This window comes from Thunnus thynnus, chromosome 4 (genome assembly GCF_963924715.1).
Source record: "Thunnus thynnus chromosome 4, fThuThy2.1, whole genome shotgun sequence".
NCBI classification, from domain to species: domain Eukaryota; kingdom Metazoa; phylum Chordata; class Actinopteri; order Scombriformes; family Scombridae; genus Thunnus; species Thunnus thynnus.
The window spans coordinates 21,482,561-21,507,638 of record NC_089520.1 but is presented as its reverse complement, the minus strand read 5'-3'; the positions used below and the strand labels follow the sequence as shown (position 1 = coordinate 21,507,638).

Here is a 25,078-nt window from a genome sequence, read left to right as displayed (position 1 = left end):
TCACTGAGCTGCAGTCTGAGCACTGACAGGTTAGCTGTCATCATCACGCCTCGCCACATCTAACGGCAGCTAACTAGTTAGCTAAATGTGCGATGATGCGGTGCGATCATGCACCGGGAATTCATTGATCATGGCTAGTTTACGAGTGTCGTTAGTGGTGGTTGTTCAGGCTGTCCTGTACGGAACCAGCGAGGGTGAGTAACTTGTTTTGTTTTGTTTCGTTCATAAGCTCAGGACCGCTGTCATCATCATCATCATCACGGCGAACGAATGTGGAGTTAGCTGCCAGCTAATGTTAGCTAAGCTAGCTCGCCGAGCCAGAGAACAAACTGTATTGACCCATAGAAAGGAAAACAGCTCAGTCGTCTTTAATTTAACTTACTACACGGGTGTTACATGAATGGCTTTCATGTAAATACAGCTAACACTGATCTCATCGTCTTTCTTCCGCTTTCGAGCTACTTAAGCTAGCCCGAAGCATTTATATATGAGCTCTGCTGTAAAACAGAGACAGTCTTTGGTCAGATTTGGAGCCAGACAGCTTATTTTTGTAGTAATGATAAATACGTGACTGAGGATGTGTATTCATCCTACAACCTTTTCTTTATTAAGCCTCTCTGCAACACAGTAATATTATTCTGGCGTGCAATGAACTAATGATGGCATGAGGATGTTACTGTGTGTGTCAGTAATGTTTTCATATGACTGGTGGTCAGACAATAATAATCTCAGGTGTGCAGCATCCAGGCTCAAACTCATGTAAAACTCTTCTTTCTGTGCAGCTACAGAGACAGATGATACAGCTGTTTAATGCTGTATTGCTGAGACAAGTTTCTGTATATATATCTCACCTGGTAAAAGTCTGGTTATTATTATTACACAGTTTATAATGATTTGGAGCGTCTTCACTAGTTTTCAGCAGTATTTTGTTCTTGCTTTTATGTAAAAGTGTGTTTAGCAGCAGGTTTATTATACAGCCTGACCTATATCAGATTTTGGAGGCCGATACTGATATTGATATTTGAGAGCTTATCAAATAGATATTAATTTTCTTTACACAACCCATAACATAAGTCAGTGTTTTTGATGAGGCACCTTTAAATTTGTTTTTTTTGTTGTTGTTTGTTTTTGTTTTTAAATTGCGACCAAGAAACATACTGAGCAGGACATTTTGCAGCTGAAAAATAAAGCACTCTCTGTTGTACAAAATACAAAAAGGTGGCACTGTTTCAAAACATATCTTTGCCCTTTCTTTATTTTAATTTCATGTCATTTATCAGCGGACATATATACATATATACAGATACCAATATATCTGCAATGAGCTAATATTGGCCGATGTACCAGCCCGGCTGAGATATCGGTCTGGCTCTAGTTAATGTGATGCGTGACTTGTTATCTGATAAGGCAGAGTAATATCCTCTGTTATGGTAAATGCAAGTGTAAGTTGTAATAATGTGATACTGTCAATTTCCTAGAAATTCAACTGAGAAAACATTTAGATAAAATAATCAGATTGGAAATTGTGGGGATGTCTATCTTGGGTTTATCTGGTGAATTTCAACATCCGAAAAATATAGATAATTCTTCAAACTGATGCAGAACTCCTGTAAATCCAACATTGCCATAAGGCAGTCCTAGCCCTTGGTTTGCCCAAATGTTGCATCCTCTTCCGTGCTGCTTTGTCCGTTACCTATACTCAGCTTCTTTGCACAGTGATTTGCAATATTGTCCACAATGACCAAATACAACCAGAGATGTTACAGGAATAGTTGCCACAGTATAAACCATTGACAGATTTCTCTAATTTTAAGGTACATATCATCTAATCACCCACCCAGAGTGGACAGAGTGATGTTACGAGACGTGGAAACTGTTCCTTCTCCGTCCCTCTGTCATTGCTATGTGTTAAACGATGTGATTATATCGCACATTTCTTCAAATCCCTACTTTGTGTTCTGTATTGTGCACACTGAGATGTCTTATTTCTGTTCTTGTTGTTGTATTTAATAGCAGGGAACAGGCTGTAAGACGTGATGTTGTAAAGTATAGCATCTCAATCCTGCTCTGTTCAGGTTGAAATCTGAAAAGACTCAGCAGAGTTGCAGTGATGATATTAACTGTTATGATATTTCACAAGGAAACATTATATACATTGTGATTTGTTTTGATCACTTGAAATATTTTTGCTTTTGCCTGTTTCCTTCTTACCACAGTGGTCTTGGCTGTATGTCATGTTTTGAAATACTTGATTATTTCTTCTCTGATTTCTTCTTTGTGGCTTAAAACAATCAGCCTAATAAAGACTGAAGTTGTGACATTTATAGCCGTGGAAAGTCTGAAATGTTAGTCTCATTTCATGTTTAGTCAGCATTAATCTTCCTTATTTCTTCTCTAGTTACTTTGTTTCTCGTTTCTTGACCCACCAGCATCCGCTACGTAGGTGTTGTCTTTGTGTGAGTCAAAAGATGTTGAAACACATTAACAGTATATTCCTCCCGTTTGACGTAGACGTGGGTGTTGGTTTTTCTAACAAACACATCCAAGACGGGCTCTAGTCAGGCGATTTTCTGCTGAGAATCCACTCGGGGTTTTTTTTTTTTTTCAGAATTACTGGAATGTCACATCATGTCTGCGTCTTAATAACATTACTCCTACTTTCACAGAGGAAGTCTCGTTCTCTTGTTAGTCTAATGACAGTCACAGCTGGTCATTTACTCCCTGCTCCTACATGCCCTCACATAAACCCTCCACCCATTCTCCTAAAGCCCATGTCACCCGACAACACACCCCACCTCCAACACTTCCTCTGCTTCCTGGACATGCCAGCACCATCCTCCCTCTCTGTCATCTTTGCAAGATATTAGTCATCTGAAAGCCTTCCCTTTTAACCCTTATATATTAAAAGGGTTGTACTGCTTTACTCTTCAACCTCACTGGTGCCTTTTACAAAGCTAATTGATCCTGTTGCCATTATCTTTGATGACTAAAACCTAAAGTGTTACAAGCTAAAGAAACCAGAATAGAAGTAACCTTAATGGTGTTTTGCAAATTGTCACAACTGGCTGTTACTGCCCTCATAAGTATGATGTACAATCCTGTACAGCTTCGAAGAATACTTTGCTAATAGTTTTGACTGACTGCTGATGTTTTTCAACGGTTGATTCGCAGCCTGTACGCACAGTATGAATTTGCAGCGCTTGCAGACCAAACTCCAAAACTCTGAATCATGCAAATGATCATATTTCCCACTGTGTTGCTTCTTTTTTGCCCTCTGTCTATGAAGCTCTTTGGTGTAACTGCACCACCGCCCAGTGTGACAAGACTGGCTCCCAGTGCGAGACCGACGGGGCCTGCATGGCCTCCACTTCCTTCATTGATGGCCAAGAACAGCACATTCGGATTTGCATCACGCGGGATAAACTCGTGCCCCCTGGACAACCATTCTACTGCCTCGGCGCAGAGGGCTTACTCAACATCCACTGCTGCTACACTGACTACTGCAACAGCATTGACCTCAAAGTGCCCTCCGGTAAGAACTGTGAAGTGTTGCACAAGATAGATGATCAGTTTTTACATTTATCACTCCTGCTCCTAACATGCAGCGAGTCAACCCCCAGTCTTCAACTTTACCCCTGAAACTGACTCTGTGGCCTAGTTACAGCCCGCATTCATACACAGCTAACATTGTCTGTGATGTTATCTAAAGCATCTCAGTTCCTGCGAGTTTGTAAACACGCTTTTTGTGTGAATATGAGCATTTCCCATTGTGCAGTGTGGTTAGATATTTTGCATAGTGTATGAAGATAAGAGTGTCGGTGTGAAATATTGTGACAGGAAGGTTTGGCAGTATGAACATAAAACACAAGTTTAGATGAGGTTTTGAACCAAAAAGCAGCACCTGGTGTAAACAAAGTGACTGATATTTGAACCCAAAGCGGTTCTACCTGGTTCGCAGGCTCTCGTTCTCATTGAGTGCGGTGTAGCGTAGGGTACCGAAATAGTTACTTAAAATGCAAATTGTCGGGCGCCAGACAGGAGAATAACGAACCCTGTCGCTTGTTAAGGAACAAGAAAATATATAAGTATACACAAGTAACTTGGCACGATAATCCCAGTTAGCCTACAACCCTTGCTACAAAAGAATTACCAAATGGGAAAAAACACCATTGACCCAAAGCATCTTCATTAACAAATGTTATTGAAACCAACTCATAAGCAGGATAAACCAAGCATTCAAATACAATAAGTAACTCAAACTCTGTCACACAACTCCACACAGGGTCATATATTAAACCAAACTATAAACTATATATAAGAAACAGAAATTACATTCCCTTCACATTTTTCACCTTCACAATCACCTTTAAATTCAGTTCCTTTATGATACAGAGAGTGTGGTGAATGGGTGTGTTAATCGGGGTGAAGGGCTTCAGTTCAGTTTAGTTGTATTCAGTTCGATTCAGTTCAGTTGCATTGGGGAATGTATTTGTGTGTGTGTGTGTGTGGGGGGGGGGGGGGGGGGGGTCTAAGAGGCGGGGACCAGGTGGAAGGCAGTTGAGTATGTTCAGTTTGGTTGGAGGGGGGGGGGTTGAGCAGACCTTTTACAGTATTAGTACACTTCTTGTAGCTGCTTTTCCTTTGAGTATACATATTTGAGTATTTCTTTGTAAAATAACTGGAAATAATCAATGTCAGTGAATGCAACCGTCAATTAATATAGACTCAGTTTTCTAATTGTCTGCCCAGCCAAAAGCTTTTCACTGTCATCCTTCAAGGACATGAAGCAGTTCATATCAGGGAAAGCAGTCAGTTTCATATTTGTATTGGGTTGCAGTCACCACATATTAATTCACTTGTGGTCTCTTTTCAGTGACAACCCAGTCGGGACTCGGGGGAGGCTACGGCCCAGGTGGGACATGGGGTCTGGTGGAACTAGTCGCTGTGATTGCGGGGCCGCTGTTCCTGCTGTGTCTGCTGCTGCTGGTGGGCGTGTTCGTGTATCAGTACCACCAGAGAGCCTACAGCCACAGGCAGAGGCTGGAGGTAGAGGACCCCTCCTGTGACCACCTCTACCTAGCCAAAGACAGGACCCTGCAGGACCTCATTTACGACCTGTCCACATCTGGTTCAGGCTCAGGTCAGTGCACACTGTTATAATGTAGCTGCGGGTCGACACTCGTGTTGTAGTTCACACTGGTTTTGTTATGTTCAAATCATGTGACTGGTCTCTATTCTCTTCTGCTCTGAACAGGTCTGCCTCTGTTTGTCCAGCGGACTGTGGCCAGGACAATCGTCCTCCAGGAGATCATTGGTAAGGGGCGTTTCGGCGAGGTGTGGCGTGGACGTTGGAGGGGTGGTGATGTGGCGGTGAAGATCTTCTCGTCCAGAGAAGAGCGCTCTTGGTTCCGTGAGGCTGAAATCTATCAGACCATCATGCTCCGCCATGAGAACATCCTGGGCTTTATAGCTGCTGACAACAAAGGTGCAAACCTGTAACATCTTGCATTCTTAGTCAAAGAATAAATTAATAACATACAATTTAGGGTTGTTGTGTTTTACTTGTTTTGTATAGCTCATCTAAACTAATTAATCACTTCAAGTAAACGTATCATTTCTTCTTTGTCTCTATACTTCTATATCTTGCTCAGACAATGGCACATGGACCCAGCTGTGGTTGGTGTCAGACTACCATGAATACGGCTCTCTGTTTGACTACCTGAACCGTTACCCTGTCACTGCTGAAGGAATGATCAAACTGGCCTTGTCAGCTGCCAGTGGCCTGGCACATCTGCACATGGAGATTCTTGGAACACAAGGTAGTGTTTCTGTTTTTGGGCTGTATAATTGTGCATTTGTATTGAACCATACATGTGTTCTTAGAAATTGTCACACATAAACATCAAACCAGCTAGGTCTTTTCATTGTTCAACCACAGTCTATTTTAATGATTCCTCAAATACCTCCAGACCTGAGCAAGTCAAGTCTGCTCTTTAGTTCATAAATACATTTATTCACATACTGTAAGTTAGTTACAGCCGAAGCCCCACACCCCACATTACTTTCTCATCTGTTTCTGCAGCAGCTACCAGTACTTAAATTATTTTTATGATTTCTCTGAATTTTCATACAAATTTAAGTGCTACCATTGAATTGGTTCTTCCAGGCAGTTCCACACTTCTGATCTTACTGGTTAATTTGGGCAATAACACAAGCAAAAAAAGCGTGTTTACCATCTGAAAAAAAATGTTTAAATTGAGAGATGTTTCTATCAACAAAGCTTTTTTCTACCATTTGTAGTGCTGGTTGTATAGATTTCCCATTTAAAATAAACACATTTCTCAGACACCACAGACTGGCACAAGGACATTCATGTTGACCACTGATCTGTGCCATCTAACGCAAGACTCGCAAGATGTAATTGGATTGAGTCATCCTATGAATATGTCACAACAGTATATAGAAACTTAAAAAAACTTTATAAATGAGTTCTTGGAGATGTCCTTCTCTTATTGAAGGGGTGTCTCAATATGTCTGTTGCAAGATGGCAACTTGTGCAATTAAAAAGGAGAAATAAATGGTAAATGTCTCAAAAAGTGTGTAGAATTTGCACTGAATTTCTACAACTATATACTGTATACCTTTAGTATGGCTCAGGAAAATTATTTTGCTCTCATGTAATGCCCAAAAAGTGAAAATTGTATAACATGTTCTAGTCTCTAGTTTTCCAAAGGCCTTTGACATGTTGAAAAACAAATTGAAAACAGAATATAAGAATCCACAAGTGATTGTCATGTTCATTTATGTCTTGATAGGAAAGCCAGGCATCGCCCACCGAGACCTGAAGTCCAAGAACATCCTTGTGAAGAAGAACTGCACCTGTGCGATCGCTGACCTGGGTTTGGCTGTCCGTCACGACTCTGCCACAGACACCATCGACATCGCCCCTAATCAAAGGGTGGGCACCAAGAGGTCTGTGTCAACACACCCACCTACATTTCCTGACCTAACACTGACCGTCCTTTCTCACAGATATCTTTCCCATTTAATTCTGTACATGATTACAAACTGGGATTGTTTTGTACGTCTCACAGGTACATGGCTCCAGAGGTGCTGGATGAGACTATCAACATGAGACACTTTGACTCATTCAAATGTGCAGATATCTACGCTCTGGGGCTGGTCTACTGGGAGATTGCACGCCGTTGTAACAGTGGAGGTCAGACTCTTATGTTTTTACTCTGGTTACTCAACCTGTGTTTGTTTTTTTTGCTCAATGTAACAACTGAGATCGCAGCACTGATCTGACCTCAACGTTGTCTTGTGCTATCAGGTATCCATGAAGAGTACCAGCTGCCCTACTATGACCTGGTACCTTCTGACCCTTCCATAGAGGAGATGAGAAAGGTGGTATGTGACCAAAAGCTACGACCCAACATCCCAAATTGGTGGCAGAGCTACGAGGTGATGAAAACTGTTTGAAACCGAATTTTTGTAATTTTTCAAGATCTGCACTGTTTTATGGTGCAAGTCCAGTTTATTACAACTAGGGTCTTGATTTAGTATTTTTGCCATCATTCATATCTGTCATAATAACATTGTACTCACCGGATTAAGAGGAAGTCTAGGAACACTGTGGCATCTGTGCCATGAGCGATGCACATTTCAGGTGTGCTCACTCTTGGTTTTACCTCCAAAAAGTGGTTTAGATGTAGTAAAGTTGATCTGGTATTATCTTATTGCAGAGATATGGTATCAGTGTATATGTCGGCCAACATGTAAGTATAAATGGCTACATGGTACAGAAATGGCAAAAGTATGTTTGAGGTCATTTGGAAACAGTGTTTCTCTTAGAGATGGTCCACCTGAGAGCACTCACAAGTTAATTTCTTAACTTTAAAATGTCTTGTTCAGTACATATCTATCAAAATTTTAAGGTATTTCTTGTTTTTTTGTTCGGTCAGGCTATATTTGAGCTGATCGTTCCTGATTGTGTTTCTTACCACATTGGATTTTATTGTCGTGATGCTGATTTGTTCCCAAATCTCATCATTTACATTGGTGAGAACAATGTGATCACGACTGCTAAAAAAACTGGCCGCAGCCATTGAAATAAGACCAAAGATGTCCTTTAAAGCTCCTTCTATCTTCTTTTTTGTTTGCAACTTTCTCTTTATTGATATTTCCGAGATAAATGAGTAACATTTGTACAGGATCAAGGTCTTTCTGCAAAAGCCCTCTGATGCAATATATCAAGTTACCTGAACTATATTTATATCATCGACTTAATTTATACTGTATTATAAGCTCTTGATCCTCACTAGCTTTTGTCTTCCTGTCGTTCCAGGCCTTGCGGGTTATGGGCAAGATTATGAGGGAGTGTTGGTATACTAATGGAGCTGCCCGCTTGACGGCCCTGCGCATCAAAAAGACCCTGTCCCAGCTCAGCATCCAGGAGGACATTAAAGTCTGAGCCAAGTCAGCAGAGCACTGAGAAACAGCACCTCGGAGGACCCGGCTCAGGACCGTAGCACACAGAGAGGAAGGCGCCGGGCCTTCTTCCAAGAACGCACAAAGAAAGAGAATATGATGGAGAGTGGCACTTTGTAAAATATTATTCCATAAACACTCCTGCCAGTTTTTGAAGCCACTTGATTTCTGACAAACCCTACCTCGCTTACCCAGCCAAACTACCAAGAACACCTTTCCTGTCTTGTCCTCAGCTATTGCTGCCCTACCTGAACCGTTTTCTCCTCTCTACACTCCGTACTAACAAGGATCCTTGGACTTTCTGTACTTGTATGCAATCAATAGCAGGACATGTAATTAACCAGTTGATATTTTAAAACTTCAGTTGCTGATATTTCCTCAAAGTCTCTTGGATCAGAGTCCTTTAATAGTTAACAAGCAGCATTCGCTCTCAATGTATTTGTAATGGGGCAAGCTGGGAGGGTTAGGAGTGTATTTTACTTATTTTTACTTATTCTGAAATGACCAGATCTTGTTAATAGTTTGTGTTTTTGTGAGGTTATTGTGTAGGTTTCTCTGTGCCACACCGACACCACACAGGCACATCTCAAACCGCTTAGAAATCCTTGAAGGCAAGTAACCCATCTGGTTCTGCTACAACAGTGTCGCTTAGCCGTCTGCTGATTACCATGTAAGCATGTAGTAGTTGAGACAGCTGGCGTAAAAGCAACCCATTGACTTTGAACATGGTGTATTGTGACTTCAAAGTCACTGGAGCTTCAGGGCACGTTGCCAAATATGATGTAACCTTTGGACCACTTGCCTGGAGCACTTCCCATAAGCTGTTGTAAACCTCAGGTCCGCAGTGTGCTTACCAATCAACAAGCTTTTTTTTTTTTTTGAGGGTCTGTTAAAACAAGTTTTAGCAACAAAAAAAAACAAACAGTTTGGAATAATTTAACATAAATGTATTTCATTAGGATGGAGTGTTAGATGTAGAGTGTTGCAGCTGCCAGTGACACAGATAGGAACATTATTCTCACAAAATACTACATGCAGCATGTAACACTGTGGTACATGTAGTATATTTATATAGTAGTGTCCTGTTCTTAATGCAGCTGCTGTCTATTGATTAGTTCATCGAGTGTAATCTGCCATGAGAGTGAACGTTGCTCCAGTCCCTCAAAACATTCAGATATACCTTTGTCCTTTGCAGCAGCCGCCACTATTTACACTTTACCTGAAATACGGGACAAAAAGGTTCTATTTTTAATCCCTTTTAAATACACTAACTCCAGGAATCTGAATGATAGTTTGTTTTTATGTTCATTTTGTGTCAATATGGAGGTTTCTTGTGATTTTACATTGATTTTTAGGTCATGCTCTTTTATATCTGATTTTTTGCTGGTGGAAAAAAAAATCAAGGACTTTTGTCTTGCTGTTGGTAAACAGAATCATCTTCTTACTTCTGAAGTAACATTACTGTATGTGTCAGGCTTTTTCCTGTTGCCCTCTATTACTGCTGAGCAGTATTTGATTTATAGTGTTTCCCCTCTCAGTTCCCTTTGTTCACCATACAATACCTCCTCAATGTGCAAATGTATGTGGATTGTTCCCTCGAAGCTAACATTGTCACAAATCACTGTCTGCATTTTTATGTTTCAGGAAATCGGTGCACTTTCGTCTTTTGTTGTATGCAAATTCAACAGGTACTGTTTGTGTTTAATCTCTCCCATGTTATTTATATGTGTTTGCTGCGAGTCCCTATATGAAAGCCTGAAAGGCCACGTGTGCACTACTACTGACCTCACAGCACTACAACCAAATTGTACTCAGAATCATCTCCGCCCACGGCCTCCGGTGTTTATTTAAGATCACGCCACTGGAAACAAGTGTTTATATAAATCATGCCAATTCATTCCAGTACACTCTGTCTGACTGGAAACTGTAAAGACGTTTCTCTGGAGGAAGAATTGTTGACACTAAATACTACTGAAATGTCTACGTGCTGTCTTTGACCAATACTTTTTGTTTTAGAATCACTTGCTCACTTGCGCTGTATTATGATGTGTTTGTAAGAAGAGCTCGACTGCACTTGTTGCTTTTGGCTGGAAAGACGAGAACGGTTTCATAGGTGGTTGGATGTCAACCATGTTTGTACACTAAAGGGGGATGTTTGTCAAGTAGTATTTGCCTTACAATGTAAAAGATGTATAGCATATTTAAGGTGTTAAATACCCTGCTTCAAGTATCTCTTGGCGTTAAAGAAATGAGGTATTATACATCAGGTTGTGATAACTCGCAGGTCTCTGTCCAGTCGTGGCAAAGACAGAACTGTACCCATGTAAAAACCCCTTCAGGACTTCAATTATGTAACTTCTAATATACATAGATTAAGAAATACAGTTGTTTTCCTATGTGGTGTCTATTTGTTTTACTTTCATCTTTTTAAATACACATTTGTTGCTGACAACATGTAAATGAGTTACAGGTTGCAGCTTTAATAACTTTACATGTTTAAACAAAGTTTCATATGATATACAAGATGCATGCATTTAAACAATGAACTCCACTTAAAACAAACTCTCAAAGAACCTTTATTGCTCATCCTTTAAATTATAATCTTGATGCAGATTAGTACAAAAACTGTGCATTTACATACAGTTGTCCATTTCATGTATACCAAAACAGGAAGTGTGACATGTTCCTTTGCTTATCCCCTGAAGAAAATGGAAGGGAAATGCTGGTGTTTAGTGATTTTTGATAAAGACGTAAACTAATGAACACACAAACATGTCGTTACTGACGTCAACATAACACACCAATAATCAGAAACCAGTTTTGTTGCAAATGAGTAATATCAAAGACTGGTAATGTGTATTCAAATGAAGTTCTACTTTTCCAAAAGAAAAATATGAGATTTCGCAGCACTGAAGCAATAAGCAAATCCCTTTAACGCTAATAATGCCAAAACCTCAAAGTGTGGGTAACAAAACAAGCAGAAAAATGTCGCTCTAAAGTGAGATGTACAATCCTTTATACATTGTTATATATAAACAAACAAAACGGCAAAACAGAAAACCCATAAATATGTAGAGGTTATGCATTCAAACAGCACAACTGAACGGTCATCTGGACTTTACCAGTGAGGTTGTTTTAGGAGCCTAAAGTGCTCTTCCAAGTTTGGTGCTTTACTGTCTGGCTACACAACAGATTATAACCTGAGCCTTTGAATTCTTTCCACATTGGTAACTATGATAATTGAACATAAAATACCATTTTTTGGATTAATCTGAGCTGGCCTTAAATTGATCCAGAGCTATTGTTGGAGGAGGATTTGAAACCAACAAAAGTCCGGACTTCGGCAAAATTAGTTAAATCATGACCTGATGTTTACTGATGACTGTTTGTTTTACGTCAATGAAATCATTTTCAAAAACCGAGGTGCAGTCTATCGACAGTCTCCAAGGTCTGCCTAGTGTTTGAATGATAAATTAAACTAAATAATTTGTACAATCTTCACACAAAGGTTGTGCAAATTGAAGTTGTTCAAAGTCTGAGCTGGAAAACATTGTTCTTCTTGTATGATGTTAGAAAAGAACAGGGCTGAGGCGAATGTCTTAACATGCCAGAACAACAACAAACTCAAAATGTTGATCTGAGAAAGTTACACAGTGTTTAAAATTACACTTAGATAAACTGATTTGCATCCAGAACCAGATCTACCTTGATGCAAATGGAAGAAATGTTGCCAACAAAAGGCAATACAGGTTTTACAATCAGTTTTCTTTCAGCTGCTAACTGATTACTTGTTTTATCTAACAATTCATTTATTTTATCTGGAATACCTTGGTGATCAAAGTCATAATGGATGGTCCTCTACATTGATCAGCACGGCAGCCACAGATGTGGAATGATGCTGGTCATCCTGAGTGACTGCAGCTCCTCTTCGGAGGTTTCTTGTGCTTTTGCAACTTTCTCGGCTCTCTCAGGAAGCGTGGAATTTGGCTCGATTTACAGGAGTTCCGATATGTCCTGTACTACTACAATTTTATATTGCTGAGTTGCTGAAATGTGGTGAACTTCATATTTTTGCAGAGAGGGAGAAGTGTGAATATAGGTTTACAATGTTTACATGGAGATGGGTGATGATACTTCAGTATTATGTCATAATTTCCCTCTCACATGCCTGTTCTTTCTCTGCTCTGCTCTAGACACTCTGTGGCCTTTCCTTGTTTGAATACTTCCTCAAGCAGTGCCTGTGGAAAAAAAACATCACTTAGTTTACTATGAATATTTAGGAAAATATGTGACTTGCACTACTTGTAATACTACTTGCGCAATTCCTGTATTCCTACTATGCTGCCATTTCTCCAAATACCATGTGTTCAGACACTTTACTTACCCTCATCTCCATCTGTAAGCACTAGTGCCTGGAGGATATCTGAAAGGGAGACGATTCCCTTCACCACTTCCTGCTCATCCACCACCACCAGCCTGTGCACCTGAAGAACACAAAGGAAGACCGTCAATGTTATTCCCATGTGTGCAGAAATTGATGCATCCCAATGTAAGCGTACGCTCATATCAGCAGTGATAACAAGAGATAAGCAGTACGAATGGTTTATTTCAAGAGATGAGGAGCGACATATAACAGGAAGAACGTCATGAGAGATCTTGGCATCGTCTGAAGTATAGTGATGTCAAACTGAAGGACAGATATGTGCACATTAAGTTATTCTGCTGTAAAACATTTCTGACTTGATCAATTTATTAAATTATTATTCAAGAAAAGGTGTTTGTAGCTGTAGCTGCTTTTCAGGTAGTGCCTGAAGCGCCCCTCCATTTCATGACAGGATGACAGGACATAATGACAGGAATCGCTAGTTGATCAGACTCTCACCTCTGCCTCCACCAGTCTGTTGATGATGGCCTCCAGGGTCTCGTGCCTATTGCAGGTCAACACTCCTTCAAAGTACTGGGAGCGGTGCTGCAGGGCTTTTGTCACAGTCACGTCCAGGTTGTTGTACGTCTTCTCTGCTGCCAGGTTCTACATAAACATAGAGCCTCAGGTTAAAAAGGTTTCATCTTCGCTTGCACTACACTGTTCAAAGAAAACTAAGTTAAAGTTATATTCAAGAGATTCATGCAGGAAATCATCAAATAAATCATTTTATAATTTCAATGTCCGGAAATTAATAGATATAGATTAAAATAACCACACTGGAATGTCTTTTCTTTACTGTATTAAATATTTAACAAGTTGAAGTGATTCATTACATTGAAGCGAAAGTCCTGCTCATGATTTGAAACGCTTTCCACAATTACCCCATACAATCAGATATAAAAGGGATACCATAAATTCTCATATAAAAATGGTGTTCAAATGACAGCCAAGTCTGAAATAATAGAGGAGCATGACCAGCATGAGCAAATACAGGCTGGGTGAAAAAACGTTGGGAGTGGAATTACTTGTAGCCCACTACAACAGCTCACACGTTAAATTTAGTATAGTGTCTATTTCCACAACACTAATTCCATCAGTACAACAATTACAGAGCCATGTCATACTCATCACTCTGCTGCTCTGAGTGGCTTTTTTTTAAAGACAGAAATAATGTTTTCTTCTTTACGTCCTCCAAAGCCTATAAAAGGGAAAGCTGCACAACTTTTAATGTGACATTCCTGAGAAAGTGTTGAGTTTCAGTCATGGTAGCTTAAAAGTGTTTGGGGTGGGGGCAAAGTAGAATATCTGACATGATAGTTGCACTGATGGAGTTAGTGCTGTGGAAATTATATTGAATTTATTAAGACAACGGTTCAACATGGAGGAAGTTTTGAGTTTGCATTAAAACAGTGGAAATTAGAAATAAATGGCTGTCTCTAATATAAACCCTTTTCTATCTGCCTCTGAGTTAAATAAAGGCACCGGCCACTATTTTAGAATTTATGGCAGTTACCAGTTAGAACCAGTATATCAAAATTTCTTCCATTTGATATTATTGCCTGTATATAAAGACAACCATACTCTTAACTTAGAATACAGGTAAAGTGTCTACTTTCTCGACTATACTATTTAGTTTATGAGCAAAAAGGGTTTAAAAACAAAACAAAACAAAAAAACAGTACACACAGAATGCTTGCAACTTACTATGACATCAAATTTTGAGTAAATGTCCACCACTCGACCTGCACGAGAGGGAGAGAGAGAGAGAGCACATCAGTACATAAGCACACAAAATTCAAGAAGTGTTCTGGTCATCCATGCAAAGTCAACAAGGATGACATTTCAACCAGCCCACCCACCTTTGTCGTCCACAACAGGGAGCGCTGACACTCGCTGCTCAACAAAAATACCCAGCGCCGTGTACAGAGGTGTGTCTGTGCGCACCACCGCTATGTTCTGGAATGTTCCTATGTTCAGTTCCTCTAAGGTTTGACGCAAGAACGAGGGTTTTGGCATCTCTGATATCTGAAAACAATAACAAGAGATTGTACACACTTAGATGAACTTGCAGGAGACTGGATGTACTTGAAAACCAATAATAGTTAACACTGTTTCATTAACTGTAGCTAAAAGTTTTACTATCGGAATTTAACAGACAAACCAAGAAGTGGCTGATAATTTAAAGTATTTAATGTGGAAGAGAAGCCAAAGAGACTTACAAAAAGCTTCAGGAACTTGAGGATCCTCTTGTGCGTGAGGATATAGAGTGTGTTTCCTGTCAGGGGGTCGATTACAGGCAGTCTGTGGATCTTGTTCTTCAGCAGAGATGATACTGCATCATACAAACTAACAGAGAAGTTAAAGAGGATCAAATCAATCATGTTACTTGGATGTAGCATACTCTGACACAAGGCAGTTAAATTAAAAGAAAACTAGCTTAGTACGAATGCTAGTTTGTTAACTGTTAGTGTCTGTAATATGTAATAACTTGAAGCGTTTTGGTTTTTAGACATTTTACTTTTAACTACACAACAAAAGGTGTGGGACTGAAATATTGATAAAATCATTGAGTTAATAATTAGTTTTTATCAGTCACAAAATTAGAGTAAAAGCTGGTTGAAGACACAGCTCATTTTCAGGTAGTGTTTTATGTATGTCCCACTATATTGGCAGAGACTCTGACCACAAAAATAAGGTGTAGAGAACAATATCTGCTAGAAATAGACCAGCTTTAAAAAGTTAGTGCCACAGGTTAAACCATCAGATGCCTCCTTGTTGTATGCTCCAGCACGCAATGACCATGTATTTAGAAAAGTAAAGTTTGACACCAACAATCACAAAATGTAGATGCCTACAAGTACTACTAAGCATTAAAAAAAATAAAAAAAAACTCACCTTGCATTTGGTGATATGCTAACCAAGGGCTTGAAAGAGTCTTGAAGGTACAGCTCTGTTAAAAACAAGAACAAAAACAATGTTTAACCTTCTAAATTACCAGAATAAATGACGAGAAATACATGACTTATTCAGCAAATATTCTCACCTCTCCATGTTTCAATTTTGTGCTCTTCCAACTCATATATCTGAACCTGAAAGATTAAAAGAAGAGAAAAAGGTGACTTCTTTAAGGAGGGACTAAGAAAGAAATCGAGACAAGCTCTTAATGCAAAGGGAAAAGACAGTAATAACACAATTATCATATTAGTTGTAAACCTACAAAACAACCTCGCTGTTCAAGTTTGAGATTAAATAAGTTACACTCTTACAATTCAAAGATTTCCACCATCTTACCAATGGAGATTTGTAGTAGCGATGAAGGATGTTAATAAAGTCTGTGATGGTTAGCATACCTGTGGAGATGAATGAGAAGCATTAAGTCAATCCTTTATTTAATTTTCTTTTACACAGAGTGAAACGGAGCCAACTGAAAACTGCGCTTACCAACAAAGCACTGCTTCTTACTGTCCCACAGCGGCGCTGCTCTCACCCCATTGGAAACAAGTGCAAAAAATGCCTTCTTGACCTGTAAAATTAATTATATCAACTGTGTCAGTCTAAATAAGCTAATGAGAGAGGTTCCATTTTTTTTTAGATTCAAAGCTTTTGTTTTACCTGAAGTGATGTATCAAACACAACCAATTTGGAGCTGGTAGGTACGAGGTCATAACAGCGATGGGACTTCATAAACCTGGTGTACACATTGTGCTCTGGGTCTGAGGGGATGAGATAGAGACTATTGAAGACACTTGTTCAGCTTTTAAATGTTAAGGTTTCTCAGTTTGGTCTAATGTGATTCATACTAGTCTCTTACCCTCTACGACTGGCTCCTTTTTGCCTTCAAGATCATCAAGAGTTACTTGAATCTGAAAGATAAAGATCATAATTTGTTTAGGCAACCTTCCAGCAACCTGCAGAACAAATGAAAGGGTTACACCTGTTGCTATGATACAAAAGCCTACCTAACATGGCCAAATAATCTTCACAGTACAGCTACTGTAAATGTTTGACCCCAACAGGGTTGTCCCGCCAAATCAGGCTTTAGGCATGAGGCTGAAAATGTTTATGATAAGATAAAATACTTGTGGTTAAGCTGCGTATAACGCTGTAAATTACAGTCTTTGGTTGTAAACAGTCAAGCCTAGGTTACGATAATGATGGTTGGGATTAGGTAAAGTTAACTGTAAGAAAAAGGTGTGAATTAATGTTGTTTACCGAGTTATTAAGGTGTTGTTCATTAAGGTCCCACTAACAACAGGTCCACTGTATTATACCCCAGGACAGGCATGTATAACTCACACAATAAGGTTACGTACTGCTTCATTGTTCGTGACTTGGGGGATGCAAGGTAGTTACACAAATACAGCGTTAAAGCTTCTTCAACATGAACACAAACGTTGTTACAATTAACCAACGTTAGCTAGTTAATTACCGGTTAGAGTAGTTGAGATGCTAGTCAAGTGCTGTTAATGTTACTATGGTTTCAGCCCCGTTACCAGAGTGAAATAACTTCTAAAACAAGGCAGTAAATTAAGCCACATAATGTCTGATGAAAAAGTTGAAGCTGAAATTAAAGAGTCACCTCGACTGGCTCGTTAATGTCAACACTGTGACGTTGGCTAATGCTAACGCCTCGCTGACGGTATTGTTATGGTTTTACGTAAAGTAACTTAGCGTTTTTCGGACTGCACATCAACAGTAGCGATGACAGTGTGTCCGTTTTATTCCAACTGGACACAGTTACATTCTCAACTCAATATTTTATAACTGCGGATACACATATACTGTTAGCGTAGCTGCTAAACTTAGCGGGCTTCGGAAAGTCACGGCAGGTAACTGTAGGTGCAAATGTCTTCTTTAGATAGAAAGCTACTGAGCTATAAAAAAATAATGTCAATGTAGTTAGATAACTTACACACTCCATATTCCATTCGCTGTGTCCTCTTCCTGTAACCGGGTTCGTTTACAACGGGCAGGATCTTGCAAAACCACAGTACTTCCGCTACAACTAGAGCCTGATCAGCGTAAAGTCGTTACCGTAATACCGCCAATTTTATTTTCATAGGATGGCGAAGTCATGACCCGCCCTACTCTGCCTCTGATTGTCTAGTACTTGTTGTTGCCTTCGTTGGTTGGGTTGGTTAGGTTTACGCATAAGGAGTGTTATTGGTTAGTGTTGGGTAAAAATATCAGGGTAAGCCAATCAGAGGCAGAGTAGGGCGGGTCAAGACTTCGCCGTCCTAAAGGGGGGAAAACAATATCGCTTACCGTAATGCATGAAGTGTCACCGCAGTACACTCTCTGGTCTCCACACTGCTGCTGCTTCTCTTAGATTGGCAGCAGAGTGGATGACATTTGGTACATTGCTTATCTGTATACCTACATACAATTTAATATGCATGTTAAGTTATAAAAATGAACAGCTGTTGCAGTACACCAACCTATGCACAGCCACTGTGAGCTATGCAGTAACACACAGTATATGCGACCTTGTCTTTTTTTTTTTTTTTTTTAAAGGTTCCCTCCATAATCTAACTGGTTTATTGCCAAGTAGGTTTGCACATACAAGACAATTTACCTTGGTGTTGTAACTATCAAAAATAATAATAGAAGGCAAGAGGAAAATACAGGTTTCAACAAGATGTCTCCTACTAAACTGTAAAGTTCATTCTTAGTGTTTGTGCACCGGAGGCTTCAAGTTTCCACATCACACTTGTTTAAGCTGCATATTGGACCACGACTGGTTTCAAACTAGATGTGATGTCACAAATCATGCTCGCCTTAAACTCAGATTTTCGGTGAGCACAGAGAAACTTTCACTCTCTTGGCAGATGAATGTGGAAACAGTCTTCCAGTGTTGAACTATGCACACAGTATACATCATCCTGCACGGTGAAGCTCAGACGTCCATCTGAAGTAACATTAAACAAAATAAATTTTTGAGTGGAGGGGGACTTTTTAACTTTTAGCTACCTAAATAATAATGCAGCCAAAATCAACACATCAAATGAGTAACAGATTTATTTATATACAAAACTGTTTACAGCAAGATTTCTGAATTAACATTGACCAACATGGGAATATTGGTGTTCAGGTGCACACCATCTGCACCCATGGGATCAAGTCAACAGAAGGAAAAAAAACCCCTTTAAGAGCACCTTTAGTCATGACGGGAAGCAGATGAGGGAGTTTGAATATCTGTAAGGCACAAGACACAGCATCACCAGCTTCTGTTCAACCGTCATAAATCATCCATCAATCAACTACTTACTCAGCAAAGCACTAAAAATGTTACAATTACCTACTAGAGGAATAATATGAGAATTATGGTGAAATAATCCACAGTCTATCATGTCTTTTTTTAAGGCTACAAGAGCTAAGAAGAACAAGTCATTAAGGATCTCAAGTGTCTGACAGTGATCATAGGTCCACAATATGAATTAAATGCAGTGCATGACATCCTGGCTTGTTTTTTCTCAAGCCTGCATGAACCATCACATCAAAACCATGAGTTCAAAAATTACAAAGCTAACTCAGTGGCCCTCTGCCATTTTCTTACACACAGTTAAAATGCAATTTTAAAAAATTGCAACTCAACTATGTTCATTATCATAATGCACTTTTGAGCATATACTCTGTATTGAAGGGGAGCGCAAACCTGCATCACTCAAAATATAACCAATAGTACCAAACCCATTTCTAAGACTATTTATATTGTATAAAAGGGCCATAACATAATATCAAAGATCCTTTCTAATCTATACTAAATTTCTCTGAGGGTTCCATAACATAACGGCTTTATTACAGGCAATACAGAGAAATTAAAACTGTAGAAGCAATGGAAGTAGACTAATCTGCTTAGCAGAAGAGCCTAAATTGTGAGTCATTGAATGTACAAATAGATTCATCCATCATGAAGACACAGCTCAAGAGTTCATTGGTGAGAGGTACCTGAAGATGAGTTGATAAAAATTACAGTGAAAAGAACTGAGAAACTACAGTGAAATTTCTTGCGTGAAATCTCATTCCAGGGTGTTTGAGGAAATCCACCATCTGTGAGAAATAGTGACATATTAACACCACATTTAAAGCAATGTGAACTGTGACTCTCCATCACTGTCAAAAACAACCTGCTGAAATAATACACCAGTCTTTAAAAAAGGTTATTAACCAGGCCCCACTGTATATTAACTACTCAAAGTTATGAGACATATGCCAATAATGTCTCAACATTAGATTTACATCTAGTTATTATATGTTCATGAAAGTTTTGATACAATTAACTAGGACCAATGTGTTTTGGCAATCTTATTTTGTTTTCTGAGCATTTGGTTGAACTCAAAATAAAGACTATGCCCAGTCAGAAATTACATCTCAATATTTAAAGAAAGTGTTCAATAAATGTGCTTCTCTGTCTAAAACAAAGATTAATCCTTTCTCTTTCAAACTTCTCCATACGGTTACAATTAGTGGAATAGTTTATCACTTGTCTGGGCAGGTGCCATGCTGTGTAAATCAATCTGTTATCACAATGGAGCAGCAGATTTCCACTGCAGTGTCTTGGTGTCTGTGAGGTCACGATTGGCAAGCTGGTGAAGTTGTGCCTCCTGTCTTCAGCAAACGAGCTTACTGATGTCCTGGGTACACGTCTACATCACAGCACACTTCTTCTCCTCTGAGGGTGCATTCCCATCAGCTTTCTCCATCTCCAATATGATTCGCTTGAAAACCTCCACAGCAGTCTGTATTGCAAGAATATTGTCAGCAGTGTGTGAGTTTGCGTCAAGAAATAATCATGTCGACTGCACTGATGAGCAGCTAGCCAGAGAGATACATATTGTTACCTCATTCTCCTTGGCTGAGGACTCCATGAAAGCAGCACCCCAGGAATCAGCAAGTTTCTTTCCCTCCTCTGGCTTGATAACCCTGAGAAAAATGAAATGGGAACGTCACTTAATCAAAACAGAAAACTATTTTTATGTGACACTCACTGAATGACTTGGATCATTCTTTTTGTTCAAGTGGGTGGTGACAGAAAGGTTGGCAAAGAGGGACAAGTATGGTGTTTTTCTTTTAAAGCATAATTCTGGTGTTATTCTATATTTTTGTTACTGTTGTTTTGGTCCATGAAAAGACCAAGACCTACAAGGTGTTTATCCATAACATCTTGTAAAAAAGGGTAATTAGTTATTTATTTTAAAGGCTAAATATTTCCTAAAACACCTGGGCACTGTAGTTTTTACCAAACATTAATCAAAAAAAGTATATTGTGTATTTTTTGGGGTCTTTTGAGTATTTATGGCAGCAGAACAGTGTATGAGGGATTAACTCAAAAAAAAAAATGTTGATGTGTTTGAAGCTCTGTGGCACAGAGGAATAAGACGTATCAGCCTTTGGCTATACAGGCAGTACTTCTTGATAAGATCAATACATTGTTGGTTTTGGTCTTTTCATGGGATTTGTTAACACTACAGAAAATAGAGAATATTACCAGACTTATCCTTTAACTGCCAAAACAATGAAAGGCTTAACTTACCATAAAAATATTTTCAATGTTGAGTGATATTAAGTGTTAATGTATATTTTAAAAATAAAAAGTCTGACAGTATTATCAGTGTTTGTTTTATTTATTACCTTTCCATGTGGAGATCTTTTTTGTTCCCAACGAGAACAGTTGGAACCCTAAAAAGAAAATATTATGGTTGAACCAAAAAAAACTAACTTGGAAAAACAAATAATACAATTGTGGACATGTGGAGCTTTAAAAGATCAAAATAAACTTACTGAATCTTTCCAACCATGTCTAGCAGCTTGTCGTGTAGAACCTGAACAACTTCAAAACTAAACAGAGACAGACATCAAAGTACTTTTAAATATTTAAGAGTAGGCAGTACCTCTAGTTTGTATGTTGGCAACTTATATACACACACACACACACACACACACACACACACACACACACACACACACACACACACACACACACACACACACATATATATATAGATAGATGATAGATAGATAAATAGATACAGATATATGATAAAGAGAGACTGAATATGAACAAATATCAAATATAAGTGAGTATGGCTTCAACTTAATATTATTTTGATTAATCTCTTATGACATTGACAGGCTGGAACCAAAGAATATTTGGCATTATCACTTGAAAAATAACTTAAAAGATTAATATATCAAAATTATCTATTTTTCTGTCAACTGACTAATTGATCAACTAATCATTCTACTACTGTAAATGTATCCTATTGGAAATTACCAAATTAATTGAAATTGATTTTAAATTAACTCTGATTCATGAATACAGAATACATATCTTTTTCATTCTGCAAGAATCCAGTTCATATGTTCCTCCTTGACCCAAACAAGTCTTTTAACCCTGTTTTGATGCCTTAATAAAAGGTTTCCCTGCTTCTTTACATCCTCTCTGTATCATTGAGGTTGGTACTTAATGACTCATACAGCTGTGGCTGTGGAAGTAACCCTTCTGTTACTATTAGGCTGCACACACTCATGAACTTGTCCTTAGATACAATGCTTTATAATACAGCTAAAAACATCAAAACTACAACCTTAAAATGATCAAAGTTGATTTAATCCCTCTTTGACACAACAAAAATGGAATATAATAAACTAGTGCTAGTTATAGAACAACTATATTGGATTAAAATAGACTGTAGGTACACATGATACTCTGTTCAAACTTTGGTTAATTTATTTAGCATCAACATCCCTGAATAATTGAGTGTGTATGCTACAACACACTGTGCTACCTCATAGAAGACTTTTGACTGTGTATCCAACATTAATACAGGTGTGAAAACACAATCATCCACTCACCTTTTCATGGAAGTCACTGAATAGACAAGGACATAGCCATGAATGTCCATTGAGTGGGATTGTGGAAAAATTGAGTACTCATCCTACAGACAGAGGAGATGTATTATAATTTCATTGGGTATGACTGTTACCAAAACATGACACATTATCGAACAGAGTCAGACATGGAAGAGCATAGCTTCTAGGAAAAGTGATACTTTCACTGGGCAATTTGTCATTCTGACATCAGATTACTGTTAGATAAATAACTTACTTGTCCAGCTGTATCAACCAGCTGAAGATTGAAGTCTTGGCCATTAACGCTGACCATTTTATTAAAGGCTGGGGAGGGGAATGAACAAGTTTTAAAAACCATTTCTTAACACATAGCAAAATCCTGTCAGATTTCTTTTTGACCTGCAATGTCTTACAAACATCTTATAATGACACTTACTGTTTTCAATGGTGGGGTCATAGGAGTCAACAAACTGTCCTTCCACAAACTGTATTGTAAGAGATGACTTTCCTGTGCAGGGCAAATGTACATAACATGACATGACTACCATTTTAATGCAACATTAAACATTTTTATGACAACAGGCATCTTCATTACAATACATAGGTACAACACAAACAAATGCTGTATCACCATGGTGACAGTTTTATGCAGTCACATGAAAAACTACACAGGACAAAACAATTTAACACATTATATTATCAGTTAAAAGAGTTACACCAAATTCTGTGACCCCTCCAGACCTGGTCAGAAATCATACTTTATTAAATACTTTATTTAGATAGCTGTTATTGTGCTATGGACCCCTCATAAGTTGTGTCCTTAACAAAGTCTGAATTGAACTGAACTGAATAGCTGTGATTTTGGTGTACCAAAACCTGCTGCTAGCTAGATTTTTTGATGCTAGAGCATCAACTAAGACCAAGGAATGAAGACAGGCTGACAGGCGTTAGTGCTCTTCACACAGACCTATACACTACTGTTTCTGCTACCACATTTATCAAATGTTTGACCCCGTTTGTATCTATGTCTATCAAAATTTGTGACTCTATCTTAATACTATAGTGTCCCCATTTTATAGCAACAGCTGCTAACTAAATACAGTATGTGATGGTAAAGTATGATCAAAACGTTTAAAAACGACAACTATATTACCATGATATTACCTAAATCCTATTGGGTCACATCGGCCATACAAAGAGGTTTTAGACTATTAAAGACTGGTGTTAATGTTGGTAAATGTCGTTAAAGGCTAATTCTCTTTCCTTTTGGACATTACATACTATATATTACATACTACAACATACACATACTATACTTAAATACTAGCTATGTTTGTCACGCTAGACTAAAGGACTGAAAGACACAACACTTGACACCATGTCAGGATCTCACCGGCTGGGGAAACTTTGTTGTCGCACACCAGGTTGCAACAACTAACATATGGCTACAGCTATACAACAAGATAAGGCTGATTTTTGTTCCGTGTGGCTGAATAACCAATTTCTCAGCAACCACGTGTAACAGAAATCAACATTTACAGCGGCAAGCTATCGTTACTAGAGCCAGCCTGATACACGGAAAACAAAGCCAGGACGTTAGCATGTTAGCCGGTTAGCACACCAACATTAGCTGTGCACGAGCTCGGCTGCTTTACTCACCTACAGACCTGTAACCTATCACAGCAATCTTTCGGTATTTTGGTTGAGGCATTGTGGTGAAGCGGTGTTGGACAGGTTTTATTAATGTAGTACGCCACCTAGTTTTACTATCTAAACAAACTTTTATCGCCACATTCGTCTCACGTCACGTGACAACAACAAACTTTTCGGAGCTGCCGCTCGAGCTCTCCGCTGGGCCTCGAGCTGGAACTTCAGAGTTCAACTACAGCAAGTACAGCGTGTACTTATCACAAAAAACTGGTCTAGTCTCTGTATCTGCCAAATTAATCGATATCGATCGATAGTTTGAAATGACGAAATTGTCGTCGCAAGTGAAATTGGCAACGGAAAAACGCTCGTTCAACGCGGTTACGATTCGCAAGTCAAACTGACGGAAACTGTCATTGTGTAAGCACACCGTCGTAAAACCAGCTAATACGTCAGAACTGACATGGACGTTTTTTTTCTGGCCAATTTGTACAGCAGAGGTCACTCTTTGTGCGTCCCAGCATGTTTCTGACAGCCATCCTGTGGACTTTTCCAGACTGACTTTCAGGCGACAATCACCGCTGAAAGTTTAACCCCAACCCGACAACATGACTGTGGTCTTCAGACCTATTACATTTAAAGAGCATGTACAGAGGAGGTTTA

General features: G+C 39.0%; 3 protein-coding genes across 3 annotated transcripts; 1 reads left to right on the top strand and 2 right to left on the bottom strand.

Annotated features, from left to right (window-relative positions):
- Positions 1–2: 2 nt before the first annotated feature.
- Positions 3–10,886, top strand: LOC137181643 (activin receptor type-1B-like). Its single transcript, XM_067587490.1, has 9 exons — positions 3–194; positions 3,287–3,532; positions 4,874–5,140; positions 5,255–5,485; positions 5,652–5,819; positions 6,816–6,972; positions 7,095–7,219; positions 7,334–7,464; positions 8,348–10,886. The coding sequence occupies exons 1-9, from the start codon at positions 86–88 to the stop codon at positions 8,471–8,473; spliced, it is 1,560 nt and encodes a 519-aa protein (XP_067443591.1). The 5' UTR covers positions 3–85; the 3' UTR covers positions 8,474–10,886.
- Positions 10,887–11,048: 162 nt separating this feature from the next.
- On the bottom strand, positions 11,049–17,967 carry LOC137181645 (5'-AMP-activated protein kinase subunit gamma-1-like). Its single transcript, XM_067587492.1, has 13 exons — positions 17,829–17,967; positions 16,728–16,779; positions 16,529–16,629; positions 16,358–16,439; positions 16,208–16,266; positions 15,960–16,005; positions 15,812–15,866; positions 15,136–15,262; positions 14,776–14,941; positions 14,621–14,658; positions 13,373–13,519; positions 12,875–12,974; positions 11,049–12,728 (listed from the first exon to the last, which is right to left on the bottom strand). The coding sequence occupies exons 1-13, from the start codon at positions 17,835–17,837 to the stop codon at positions 12,718–12,720; spliced, it is 993 nt and encodes a 330-aa protein (XP_067443593.1). The 5' UTR covers positions 17,838–17,967; the 3' UTR covers positions 11,049–12,717.
- Positions 17,968–18,916: 949 nt separating this feature from the next.
- Positions 18,917–24,865, bottom strand: rhebl1 (Ras homolog, mTORC1 binding like 1). Its single transcript, XM_067587493.1, has 8 exons — positions 24,428–24,865; positions 23,205–23,276; positions 23,025–23,092; positions 22,772–22,854; positions 21,698–21,754; positions 21,548–21,595; positions 20,758–20,839; positions 18,917–20,655 (listed from the first exon to the last, which is right to left on the bottom strand). Exons 1-8 carry the CDS (start codon positions 24,477–24,479, stop codon positions 20,563–20,565), a joined length of 555 nt encoding a protein of 184 aa, XP_067443594.1. The 5' UTR covers positions 24,480–24,865; the 3' UTR covers positions 18,917–20,562.
- Between the last annotated feature and the right edge of the window lie 213 nt (positions 24,866–25,078).